At 38.4% G+C, this 13459-nt stretch overlaps 1 protein-coding gene across 1 annotated transcript in view; it reads right to left on the bottom strand.

Annotated features, from left to right (window-relative positions):
• The window catches only part of LOC126922536 (neuroendocrine convertase 1-like), a 35013-nt gene extending 23386 nt beyond the window's left edge, over positions 1-11627 (bottom strand). Inside the window, exons 1-2 of the mRNA XM_050735209.1 lie at positions 11456-11627; positions 11203-11368 (exon numbers count right to left, since the gene is read on the bottom strand). Coding sequence (XP_050591166.1) covers positions 11203-11368; positions 11456-11463 — 174 coding nt within the window. The 5' untranslated portion in view covers positions 11464-11627. The remainder of the gene's footprint in view (positions 1-11202; positions 11369-11455) is intronic.
• Between the last annotated feature and the right edge of the window lie 1832 nt (positions 11628-13459).

The raw sequence follows: 13459 nt of genomic DNA, 5'->3' as shown, positions 1-13459 counted from the left end.
GGGGACGTGTACCTCGCGCATCCCTTCGCTTGTACGATCGTTGTTTGCGAACTGGTTTTGTTGTTACTCTTCGTTTCGAGTTGTGTTACCTTGTTCTTTCGACTAGGAGAAATTTTAGTCCGTTTAAACGGTGATAGTGATTTTTTCATGATTTGAGAATAGGATACTTTTGAGCGTAAATTAAATAATTGACTCTTTAATTACTGTTTGTTCAGCATCTTACGTAATAGCATCACGTAATAAAATGTAACATGGTAAACGTTCTTCTCGTTTGCCTCTTCATTTTCATACTACAAAGTAAAATATTCAACATTCGTGACGAAGTCGAGAAAGTTCCTGTTAGACAGGGATTAAAACGTAATCTGGATGAATTCAAAGGAGAAACACCGTGGAAGAAAAAGTTATTTTAAATCTTATCGCGTGTGTGGAATATTAACTAGCACGGCTCGCTTGCAATTAAAAATGTTAAAGAATGAAATACTCAGAAAGTAAATGAATTTACGTACAAATTAATAACTGGTAAAAGAGATACGAGATAACAACGAATGTCTGTAATATATGTAATATCCAGTACATACGACTGCCTAAACGATTCCACAGTTGAACGCGAAGTTTCTTATACCCAGGAGTTGCGGAAATGCTACAAATTTCACAGATATTGCGCTCGTACCGCGCCATTTACTATCCCGGTATAATAATCGCTTGTATATCGTTCAACGTCGTAGGTGGCTCGAGCTTATAACGCTCTACCCGGTGCGTGTTTCTCGAGATTACGCTCTCTCCCTGCCACTTAAGCACGCTAAATTCAATTATATACATTGAATTCCACGATGGAAATGGTAATTTCGTGGCACGAAAGTTTGCAGATCCTCGAAAGGAAACGGATGCTCACAGTCTTTACCTATCAATATGTAACTTCGAGAACATCGACCGTGACAATGACAATGCTTATGCCAGAAAACAATCTTCAAGATTGGTGTCTGCGAGCAAGCAACGCGGGTATGTATCGCGTAGATTCGTGTGCGAGCCTCGTAAAAATTCGAATCGAAGGTACGAGCATCTTGAGAATGAAGAAAGAAATAGCGAAAACTCGTTGGACTTATGGGAACGCTACAGTCGATTTCATTTGCCTGATTAGCTCTATCGATGGCTACTGTGCGAAAAGTTGCGAAAATGAATTTTTGTACGTGCAGCGTAGAAATTGTTAAACATAACATTTATTAAAGTCGATCCGATCGTTGGAAGAAATATTTCTTAATACGATTAAAAATGAGAAAGACAGACAATTCGGTTCCAACTGAAACGCTATGTAATATGAATTCTTCTATCCTGGAATATAACCGGATTTAAAGCCAAAGTATATTTCGTTCGATCCTTGTTTTTCGTTCTTTGTAATTGTTGAAACGAAAGAAAAGTTTGCCGGTGTACTTTCTGGATTGAAAAAGTTTATTCTCTGATGAAACTAGGTTAAAATTAGAATTGAAAAAGTTGTCGATTTAGGCGAGATCATGGTGTCTCACCATGGATCGTCCATTTGTACCAGGGAGCGCGTCCAGGGGCCCATATAATGCGTGGGAAATTGAATTAGCAAAGGCAATCTTCGAAACTGCGCTACGTCAAACCCGGCTACGTCAAAATCAAAGTTTTAATTGAAATCAACGCCGTAACCAGCGTCACGTGAATTTGGTCAAAGAGGGTCCGGACTAGTTTCATATACTCGATCTCACTTAACTCTTGAACCTATTAGTGCCGTATCGATTATGTTATGTATCGGAATTATGTGGCTGACACGCCGTGCTACCCATAAGTGTGCACGTAAACTAATACGTAATTTCGCAGCAATATAGGCGTGGGAAATACCTGTCTGCCACACGATTCGATCATAACGTTGTCACGCATCGATCTTTTCCAAAGCTTTCGGTTCTCCAGACATGTTGACAATTACACGTAAAAAGCTAAAACATCAATTTCCTACAGAGCACTGTAAACGTAAAATTCATTAAACTGTGTAATTGTACAAAAATCGTGAGCACGTCTTTTTATGTGAACGAAACGCTTTTTATTAACAACGTGACATTATTTTCCTTTTTGGACAACGTTGACGATGTCCAAGTGAAAATTTTGAAAATCCCGAAAACTGAAATTAACTTGTGCATTTAAAAAGAACTCCAAATATTTAAGATGATAAAATCAAACGTGTTATGTATAAATGGAACGTGAAATTAATATCGTAAACTGGCCTAAAATACACTTGCCTGTGTTGCAAATACGTAAAAATGTACAGTAGAACGGTGCCTCTTGCTACATATTCCTTAACGTATATTTGCAAACTGAACTTTTGCATACATTACGATTTTGTATGGCTCCTGCTGTTTACTATCTACTACTTTTACTATTTGTATTGCTCGGTTATGGTAATTGGCAAACAGTGCTTGAGAAATGAATAAATACCAATGTGATATAATATTTGTCATCGGATGCATTGAACGGTGCACGATCGAGTCGATGATAAGAAATATCGAGAGCGAAGTTTCCCGGAAATCAGAGATCAAATATCAGGATCTACTTGAACCGAGATTAAACCTTTTCGAAGGTAGGAAGCTAACGAAGGCGAACACCGAGCGGCAGGTCGCTATGACATCTGTCAACCCCCGTAACGTGGAAGTTCATTATGGCGTTCAACAGAGGACGCCATATCATTTATTTCAATTACTGCCAAAAGCTGAAGCTGAATCGGCAAAACCTCCGCATCCGCTTCGATCATTTATGAACGTACCGTCATTAATGCCTCTACCACGAGAAGAGGTCGTTAAAACTGTCATAGTCACGCTACTCGTCTTTGAAACATTTTTGTTTCGATCCTAGAACACTCGTCTCATCGTAGTTGATCGTTTTCGTATTTTAATCAAAGACTAATTCGTTCCTTTGTAACTCTCTTTGACAAGAACGAGTTTACACCGTATCATTGGTGTTCAAAATTGAATGTCGCGGCAATAAAGAGGCATTTCCAATATTCGAATTGTATTTATTGGAAGAGAAAGAGAGGCACGATAAGACACTTCGAATTTGTAGCAAAAACGTGATTTGATTTCGATTGATTTTGCCTTGACTTTTGCCGGTTTACGTAAATTACTCGAAAGTAACGCTATCTCTTTATTGTAACAGTCCCTTCAATTTTTGCTCCGAGCTTACTATACATGTATCGCGCTTCATAGCAGCTTGTCTCTTATTTTAACCAAAGATTAATTCGTTTCTTTGTAATTCTCGTTTCCGTCAGGAACAAGTTTACATTGTTCCATTGGTGAATAAACATGAGAATTCTTAGCAGCTTATGAGTATGAATATGCTGAAATTTGATGAACGTTTCATTTTGCGAAAGATTCGGTTTTACAAAGACTGATTGTCATTTAACAGGGTGGTTAATTACTTTCCAAAATATCCACACTTAACGATACACGTGTTAACGATACGGAGTAATTACGCGTATTATATGTTCCATGAAGTTATTGTTGTTGATAATTCCGAAACTGTGACGTTCAACGTATTCTATTAAAATTCGAACGTTCAATAAATTTTGTCGGCGATTTAGTTCCATTCAAAGGTATTCTCCATTTATTGTAGTTCGATTCCTACTGTCGCTCGATTATACAGGAAATAAAGAAAACACTGTTCCCTCGGCCTGTTCCGGAAATTAATGTTAGGAAATTCATTCCAACAGTTTCATAACAGCTTCTCGATAACTGGATTTCAATTTGCCCGGAGGCCAGGCTTGATTGAGCAATCTCGTGCCTTTATAATATAGGGTGTCCGCGTAAGATATATGATAAACCTGAGTAACTTAGACGTACACAAGTTTCACTGCGAGTAATTAACTGGCTTATCGGATTTTCTGCTTCCTGTGCATAGGTAGGCGACAGATTATAACGAAAATGCGGGTCACACGTTAAAAATGTCGTTTGCGTTTCTTCGTTAAAGCAAATTGTTATCTCAATCGTTCTTAATGCAACTATAAAACTAGTGGCGTATTGTGCGCCATGCGATGTTTATCAAACGAGTCATTCAGAATAAAAATAGACCGGGTCACGTTTCTTCTAAATATGAATTTATACATGAACTCGGTATACTACTCGTCATTCGATACAATTAATATAAGAACATTGCCAAGATAAATAATTTCATTTCTATCGTGACCGTTATAATATATGATTTTGTCGTAGCATTAATTTATTTCAGTAAGCTGGATTAGTCGTACAAAAGTGGAGGAATTCGTCTTTTCTGAATCAAAGACAAATAGTATTTGTGTTTACGCGTGTCTTCAACAAGAAATTACTATTACTCATTGTCAGAATATTGGAGGCAGTGCACTTTTGCTCACACAATGGTACAAATTTAAGAGACGACGTAGCTTCTCTGCCCAATGATGAAATCAATTTTATTTTTATCAAACAAGTAGTATTAAAAAAGCAGTTGCAGAAGTAAGATCGGGTAGAAGGAATATCGCAGAATGTTGGGTAGAATCCAAAAGTATTGGTTTCAAAGTAAGAGAAGAGTAAAATAAGTATCTCAGAAATGGGACCATCGAAGATCTTCGAAATATGAATTTCCGAAGATTGTCTTTTAATTAAAAACGGTACCGTATGTGTAAAGGCAATTGAATTACAATTCTTGGAAAATTGTCCAAACTTGACTTGTCTATGGACGTGTTGCGCACGAAGATGGTACGTTGTATTTCGAAGAGAAAAATCGACGAAATTTCATACGTCGTCGCGTCGCCAAGACCCTGGATAGGCAACGTTATATCAAATGGTCGAAAGCTTTCGAGGCTACGACGGCAGTTCGTTTTCGAGCCCGATGAATAATTACTTTTTCCCTATTCCACGTCTGTCAGTCACTCAGTTCCAGGCATGTAGCTGTTACCTGAACGGACGTAAACGCGAGAAAATCCTAGAAAATTTAGGCGACTCTCTGCTCAATTCTCTATCAGACCATCGAATAAAGCACTATGATAATCGATAAATATGCAATCGTTGACAATAATGAAGCATAGAATGGCTTGTTTAAATATGTAATGCTGGAAAAAATATCGAGATTTCAAATTTTAGTAACGCCGTAAGAATATAATTCTTACAATATGAACGTAAATGTGACACGAAATTTGGCAACCCAATTAAGAAGTTATTCAGAGGAGAATTCCAGATCGAGTTGTCTCTACGATATGTTCCCTTTCAATTCGCGTGATCTATTAGCTATAATGTACGACAGTCGGAGAAAAATAGCAGTTGCTGGATGTTACGTTTCGCTGCCAAATCGATGGCACCTAAGTGTCCCCTTATAATCGTTTAGCAGTAGAACGTCACGACTGGAGCGATTTACGGAAGATTGATCGTCAACCCGGTGCCGCGTAACTATCAGCCTTCTCATTCGAAATTATTCGAATCATAGGATCAATACGCCACGAATAAAGAATAACAGATTTGTATTAAACTATCTAGAAAACAGAAGCATTGAAATCACTGAATTTCTACATTAAACATCAATAGATGACCAGCAATATATTTATTCCAATTTTACTTGGCACAAATTTCACACTTCTATCGTTACTAGCTTTCTGCTATTAATTTACTTCCAATCGAAAATTACGAAAGCCACTCGCTCAAACCTTATCTCGACCAAAAGGCCGAATAACCCAATTCCAAGATTACCACCGTCGACACCGACGTTCGTGTTAGGTCAGTAGTAAAAAAAAAGCTCGATTCGAACGGCTTTTCGCTACGCCGTTCTACCCTTTTTCTCCCTTTGAGACCGAGAGACCACGTGAGCTTAATTATACGAAATAATTACACGACGTGACTGGAAAATAAACGAGCGAGCGAGGGCATGTGAATCGTGCTCGCCATGGATTGCGGTCGGCCGCGAGGCTGCTTGTGCAGCTGCAACTGCGCCAGTCGGCTTTCGTGGCTGCAGCTGCAGGGAAATGCAGTTTCGCGGGCGCAGAAATACAGAGTGCTCGACTGGTTGACGGCACCAGGGGCCAGGAATCGTGGTAAAGCGGTTGAAAAAGGAGAGTCACTCTGTTAGCGTAATTATGCCGCATGCTGCCCACTTGTATTATGCCGGTTGATGTTCAGAAAAAACACACGTCACTTTTCGTAAGCACGAAAAATGATTATGGTAATTGCGACGATCACGGCGAGGTAGTGCCCTTCTCAACTCGTCTGGGACGTCTTGCTGGAAAAGTGGATCAAACTTTTGATGCGTGTGCCGAGCGTAGGGAAATTCTGTGGAGCATGGATGCTCAAGAGTTTGTGCACACGCGCGTTTCTTTCACGAGGGTAAACGTTCGTTCGGCGACAGGGTTGCTGCAATTTCATGCGGGTCCATGTAGGTCACCTTCCTTATTGGTAAAGAAGAGAGTTAAAAAGTATGGCTGAAGAAGAACGCCTTTAAGAACGTTGTACGTACTTACACTGTCAAGTAGAAGTATATGGATGGTTGTTTGTTTCTGATGGAATGTAATTTACTTAGAAAATTATCGGTAAGAAAATCTAGAAGACAAGTGAAATCGTTGGGTTAGTTTTCGAGATCATTTCCTTCCTTCTTGGGTCTGAAATCCCTTTTATTTACTGCATTTGTCCCGTTCTTTTTGTTAGAGTAGCTTTTTAGAATACATTATAAATTAAAACTATAAATATAACATTTGACTGCGACGTATGTGTCTAAAAATTTAACTCTGTTCAATACACTTTAAAAATAGGGAATATACATAGTTCAACACAATGGACGTATCATTTCTATAGCTTCCATCAATTCCTTCTTTCCTTTTTAATAATTCTCGGGAAAAATCCGTTCTCCGCGAAACGACACAGCGCACAAAAAACTTTATCTTATCTTATTACATTGATACTCGCGCAACAAATTCTCGTCCATCGACGCTTTTAGACAAAGCATACACCCTTATCGTGCTACTCGATTTAAGAGTTATCGAAGGCATTCACGGCACGGCGCTCGTAAAAAGCTAGATGAAATTCGATTCGCCCTTCTCTCTTACACTTGCATACGCGTGTAGTTACTTTCGCGATACACGCTGCGATACATCGGGTCTACCTTCGGATAAGCGTGAAAAGAGAGACAGCACGAGCGAAAAGTCACCGTTATTCGAAGATCACGGGCGCGTCTCAATTTCCTCGAAAGAAGTTTTCGCTTTGTGGCCCCAGTCAAATACGCGTGGAAAGAGAGGGTTGCCGTTCACTCTAGAAATTTTCCCAGCTTGCCGAGCCTTTGAACGTGGATCCCGTACATTTTACCAAGCAAGCTCTCCCCCTCCCCCTCCTCCCCACCGTGTTCCCGTTGGCCTGGTAAATCTGCGCGAAAGCGTAAACGTATTTCAGGCCTTCGAGATCCAGCGAGACGTGAATGTAGCGGGGAAGCGTCGAAAAAGTGCGGCCAAATCGTTTCCCCACGGCACACGGATCGCTGCAAAGAGATTATCTCGGTAAGCAAGCCTCACGAACCATTTGATCGCTCGTTCCAGCCATTCTCTCCCTCCGTTTCCGCGTCGAGATTCACCGAGACATCAGCCAGATCTCGTTCCCCGGTTTCTTCTTCCCGTTCCACCTTCCTTCTCCTTCTATCTTTCTATATTTCTTGTCGTTTCGTCTCTTCCCCTCGCTCGTGCACTTTGCAAAACGAGTTCTGCCTTGAGATCAAGTCGCGCGAGAGAAAACGTCCCACCGACCAAGAAGATATCCCCGGACGTATTTTCTCCCTTTTGCCTCTGGACCAACCGATGTTTAGCCGATCGTCTCGTTTCCTCGTCCCTTATGTACGTAAGCTAACCCCATTCTTCTTGCGATGCATCGCGATTGCATCGGCCAAAGAAACGTTTCGAAAACGATTTTTAAAATCGACGTTTAGAGTGTGAAGTTTAATAAAAAAGTGATAACAATATTGCCTTTTCGCTGTGTTCTTTTTTCCCTTTTTAGCTTGGGGAGTTATATGTCAAGGGATTATAGATAGATAGTTTTAAGCCAGATTTACGACATGGGCGTGATATCATTGCTATTCTCGCGTTCTAGATTTCTTAATTATGTGGTTTAGTCACTTTTCAGATATATTTAATATATATATATTTGACTCTCTTTTTTTAAAAAGCTTTGTTTTTACATTAAAAGTACAATATTCCATTAATTCCATTAATTTACTTGCTCTTTAAATTTGTAAGAAGTCAATTTTTGTCAATTTTCTCATCTTTATGTCAGTTAGTGACTAAAAGGAAGTATTCTAATATGAAATAATCGAATGATGTCTAAACAGATTCCAAGATACGTAGATAGTTTTCATCTAGGATTGATCGACGACATACTACATTAAGAAATTGTTCTGTGAAAAACGAGAAATTTATCACCCGCGGTTTTCATTACTAACATGATAATTGCTGCATTTAATATATCGTGTATTTCGTCGAAACTCAATTATATTCATTTCCGATAAGGAAACGGAGATCCGAAAAAATGCTCGCCGTTCAGGCGAAATTACATCGCGCCAACCGAACCGGAATTATATGTAAATATTATTTGTCGATAAAAGGTTGGAGGCTGCGTCAGCAGAAATATCGCGTCCACCCGCGGATTGACGGAATCCCGGTGAACGATCGACGGGAAAATATTCCTGCGGAACGTTTGCTCAAGGTATTTGAATTACTACTGCAATTTTGCAGCAACAATTACGTTTTGAAAATTCCAGGCAAAGAAATATCCTCTTTAAACTACTAATGGAATAGAATAATTTCATCTACGTTTCAATGAATCTGTCCAAATATTCTCGAGCCGGTTCCTCAAAAGACGACCACTATCACCCCCTCTACTCATCACCCATTTATTTCTTTGGTCACTGGTCACTGAACCTTGCAACTCTTGTCTCGTTAACTGGCCGCAAATTCTTAGAAGTACTGTGCGTAGTTTTCAACTAATAATATAATATACGAAAATAAGGAAACATAAATATTTCCCTCAACTGAAGACTACTATCATTCGTTTCACGTCACCTCGGTCGCTGGCTACTAAGCTTGCAAGTTTTATCTCGCCAGCTGGCCGCGAATTCTCAGAAGCATGGCGCGTAGCGTTCAACTTATAATATAATATATGAAAATAAGGAAACATGAATGTTTCGTTATTTTAAAAGAGCAGTATTATCTTGTTTATGTTATAAGTGAATTTTGAACGCATGTTTGCAAAATTCTAATGAATTCGCTTGAAGCATTCGTGGCATTCTTTTGGGATGTATATTATTCTAGCATCACCGTAGGAACCGTCACCCACGATTCATGGTTTTAACAATAACGTTTCAAAGCGAATCCGCGACTCACTTGAAACATCGGGTTTGCGTCACGCGTGAAATGGAGCGGACACGTTTTGCGCCGCTGTTTAACGAACACTTGAGATTAGAGTGACTCGTTGCGGATTATCGGAACGTGTAAAACATCTGTTTGTACACCGCACATGTTACCGTTCATTCGTTCCTCGTCCTATTAATTAGTTTTGATGTTCGGTACTTGAGCCTTTCTCCGATGGCGCTTGTGTATTTCATATTGTACGTTTAATTACATGTAACTCGATATCCATGGAACGTTTTTAATTCGTTTGATAATGGAATTATCGATCTGTATCATGCGTTTCTAAATATGCTATACATATAGAATGATCGTAACTAATCCGCTAACCGAGTCGTTTCTTAAAAGGAAATTTCTGAAATCGTTGAGTCAAGGATTAATAAAAATCAATGCTGGTTAGGTAAATGTTACTTCTCGCTAAATCGGAAACAATGGATGAAAATAGAAAAGATATAATAGAGATTAATTATATTATCGTAAGCATGGCAGCCTTAAACCAGCCATACAAATGACTAGTATTGACTTTATGTCGGAATTAATTAGTTAAAGATTAGTTAATTTGTTAGAAGTAATGAGATAATTAAGAGAAGATTCAGCACTGATACAATTCCAAATTTTTGGCCAACGAAAGTCGGCATTAATTTTGTTAAAAATACTTAGATTTTATTAGTTCTTATTAATTATTTAGACTTATTAGATTCTATTAATTGCAAAAAGAAGATACCTACAACTGGCCATTTTAATATGTTCGGTAGTTCCAGCGTTAAACATCGAATCATCACGAGCTTTTCAATATTTGAGAAACAATTTCTGGAAATCTCCGTTGAAACAACAGAGGTTCCAAAGGTTTAATCTGATGCTTTTGCCAGTGTACATTTTACGATGATTGAATTCAGAAGACATTCAGCGGGCTCACAAATCCGCCGGTTTTGTTTTCGTCGATTTGCCGACGAATAATTTCGGTTTCGCGGCAATAAATTCACTGCCAGTCCTTTCTCCCTAACGTTCAACGAGAAGGAAGTTCGTTCGCGACTACTTCTGTCTGAGATAAACACGAAAGTTAAGTTACAATGGCGGGATACTCTGGTCGAAGTTAAACTGGAATTGGGCGTTGCACAAGTGGCTAACAATAAGTTATTAAGCAGTTGTTCAAGTTTTAATTGCATCTCGCAATGCCCTGTGTTCAGAGGGATAGAAAGCTGTTCTACGTAACGTTGACGAACTTATTCCCGGAATTACCGGTGAATATTCTATGGAACAGCGACTCCCACGCTTTTTTCTCTATTCTGTTTCACACCCATTCTATCTTCAAATATTAACTCACTCCACCACGCGTCCCTTGCAAAATTAAACCGCTGCCCACACGAAAAAGTGAATATCTCATGTAGTTTTCACCGACTATCTTTCCGATTCTCCATTCGTTGGAATAATTCAAATACTTAATTCGACGTAAAGTGATAACTCGATGCGAAATCGTTATTTATCTGAAGCTTTATAAGTGTAAAGAGTACATATGTAATATACAAAAATTTGCAGAATATTCAAAGTAACGCAGTTGTTACGACATTGGAGCCCCTCAGAAGCCAAACTGAACAATTCCATTACAGAATTCTAAGGTAAAATGAAGCAGTATTTGCAACATCATCCTTTCTCTGCTTTGTAATTTATGTTGATAATCGATCAATGTGGTTTCGAAACAGCCCATTTAATAGGTGAAACGTATCATTATTTAGCTTACACTTATTTAGTTGTATTTGTAGTATAATTACAAGGATGGAATATGATTTATTTAAAAATTTGATCGATTGACATACCGGTCCGAGATGCCTGTATCCACTCTGCAACGCCAAAAGAGACGCAACTTGGGGCCCACCTTGAATTCTCACCACCCATTCCTCTCGATGATTATCACCATCAACCACTGTACTCGTTGCAAGCTTATTCAGGAAGATCGAAAAGATAACGAGCCAAAAGTATACACTGTGGACATGAATTCACTCGTCACTGACACTTATCTGTAATATTATGAGAGACACTTTGTGTTACGATTTAAAACTGATGAGATACCTAGCCATATCAGTAGTTGAATTCGCGTAATTAATACTCTCGATGCAATTAGAGGATTTTTATTTTACATTTTCTTTCACTTAATTTCTCTGGAAGAACAATCGCTGTAACGAAGTTCCCTCGGTGACTATTGGATCTCGAATGACAAGTGATCGGACAGTGTGTGTGACAATTAGTTCCGATCCTCCTTTTTGCTTGTAGGGGAGCTCACATTCCCCACCAGGCCTGGCAGGTAAGCGGGGAAGGGTCACGCACGTGATAACGCAAACAAGGTACGATTAGGGACGAAGAGTGATTGCCTGTCTGCTTTAAAAAGACACCATTTATCCCGTTTCTGTCCTTTTTCCGCCCACTTATTTAACAGAACTTCGAATCCGATAAATGGTTCTATTGTAATCTTGCATACAATGAAACATTTTCTGAACTATCTCTTCTTTTATGACTCATTGTAAAACACATTGTTGTTATAATTTGTTGAATATATTTCTCCGTGCACAAATATCGTGATATCTCTATGGTTCATATAAAGATGATGTCATAAGTGATCTTATTTATTAAGGAAATGATTAAACAATAATGATTTTGCATTGGTGAAAGATAACGATACAAAAGTATTTGAAAATTATTTGCAACAGTTACAAGAGGAACATCATGAATTAATCATCTTATTAAAAAAAGCTTGTTAATTAAGAGAGAAGTGAGATCCGAATCAAAATTTGGAATTATACTAAGAACAAATAGGATAAAGAAATTGATTATCAAGGGACACACATTATACACATGAAATTTTTATTATGACATTAAATACATGCATTCCCTACATCTGAATTTATTATTAATCATCTTATTAAAAAAAGCTTCTTAATTAAAAGAGAAGTGAGATCTGAATCAACATTTGGAATTATACTAAGAACAAATAGGATAAAGAAATTGATTATCAAGGGACACACATTATACACATGAAATTTTTATTATGACATTAAATACATGCATTCCCTACATCTGAATTTATCTCGTCGTCTGAAAGTGTTTCGCATTTACCACCTGTCATTGCATATTTTTGCGAATGTCTGTTCTCAGCTGAGAGTGCAGCTCTTGCACCGATCCTTGAGACAGGTTGCGATTAATTTCGACTATGTTTGCTCTGGAAAGCGTTTCGATTACGCCGAGGAATTTCCAGAGAATATAACACAAAGCATCCAGCGGTCGGTATAATTTTGCATCTCAATTACAATCAGTAGTGAGTCAATTTTGCAAGAAATGACACGGAATAATTCCTCTATTCTACGAAATGTCACGAGTGCGACGATCAATCGAATGATATCAACAAACGTTCCAACAAACCTCCGCAGCGGTTTTTTTTCGCGAAATATTATGCAAATAATAAATTTTGTTTGTTCATCGTCTTCACCGCCTAATTTACTCAAAAATCACATATGGTTCTCAATATTCATGATTTTCATACGAAGTTTTATTCAAGCCCATCGTACGACCAAAATTTTCCATGTGAGCATTTCCAGTTTATTTATTTACTTCCACGGTTTGTTTATTTACATATCCGACGTGTCTATTTGTAATTCTGACTTATGCATTGTAAACGTCGGTACATATAGCGTGAAACATGTTAATATTCACGTTCCCGTAGGACAACAGTTACCAAAGGCGATTTGCACCCACGATATTTAAAGTTCGTATGAAATTTCGCTTCTGTTACACTCTGCAGATATAGTCTCTCTGTGATACGTAGAAATCCGGTCGAATCCTTCGGGATAATTGGTTCAATGGTGCGTGTGTAAAACTCGTCGGTTTGTATTGATCAAATACGCGTACAACGACGAGGTTTGCAATTTTTTTATTTCTCTCCCTTTTTTCCCTTTTTTTGTCAAAGCACGTTATAGAATTAAATATTTGTTCTGTCCTGTTACATTGTATTTTTCTGTACCTTTATCGTACAAGCAGTGTAATTCTTGTCTAATGCTTGTGCGTTAGCTCAGTTGTTGCTGT

This window comes from Bombus affinis, chromosome 12 (genome assembly GCF_024516045.1).
Source record: "Bombus affinis isolate iyBomAffi1 chromosome 12, iyBomAffi1.2, whole genome shotgun sequence".
Taxonomy (NCBI): Eukaryota; Metazoa; Arthropoda; class Insecta; order Hymenoptera; family Apidae; genus Bombus; species Bombus affinis.
This window is presented reverse-complemented; position numbering and strand designations above follow the sequence as displayed.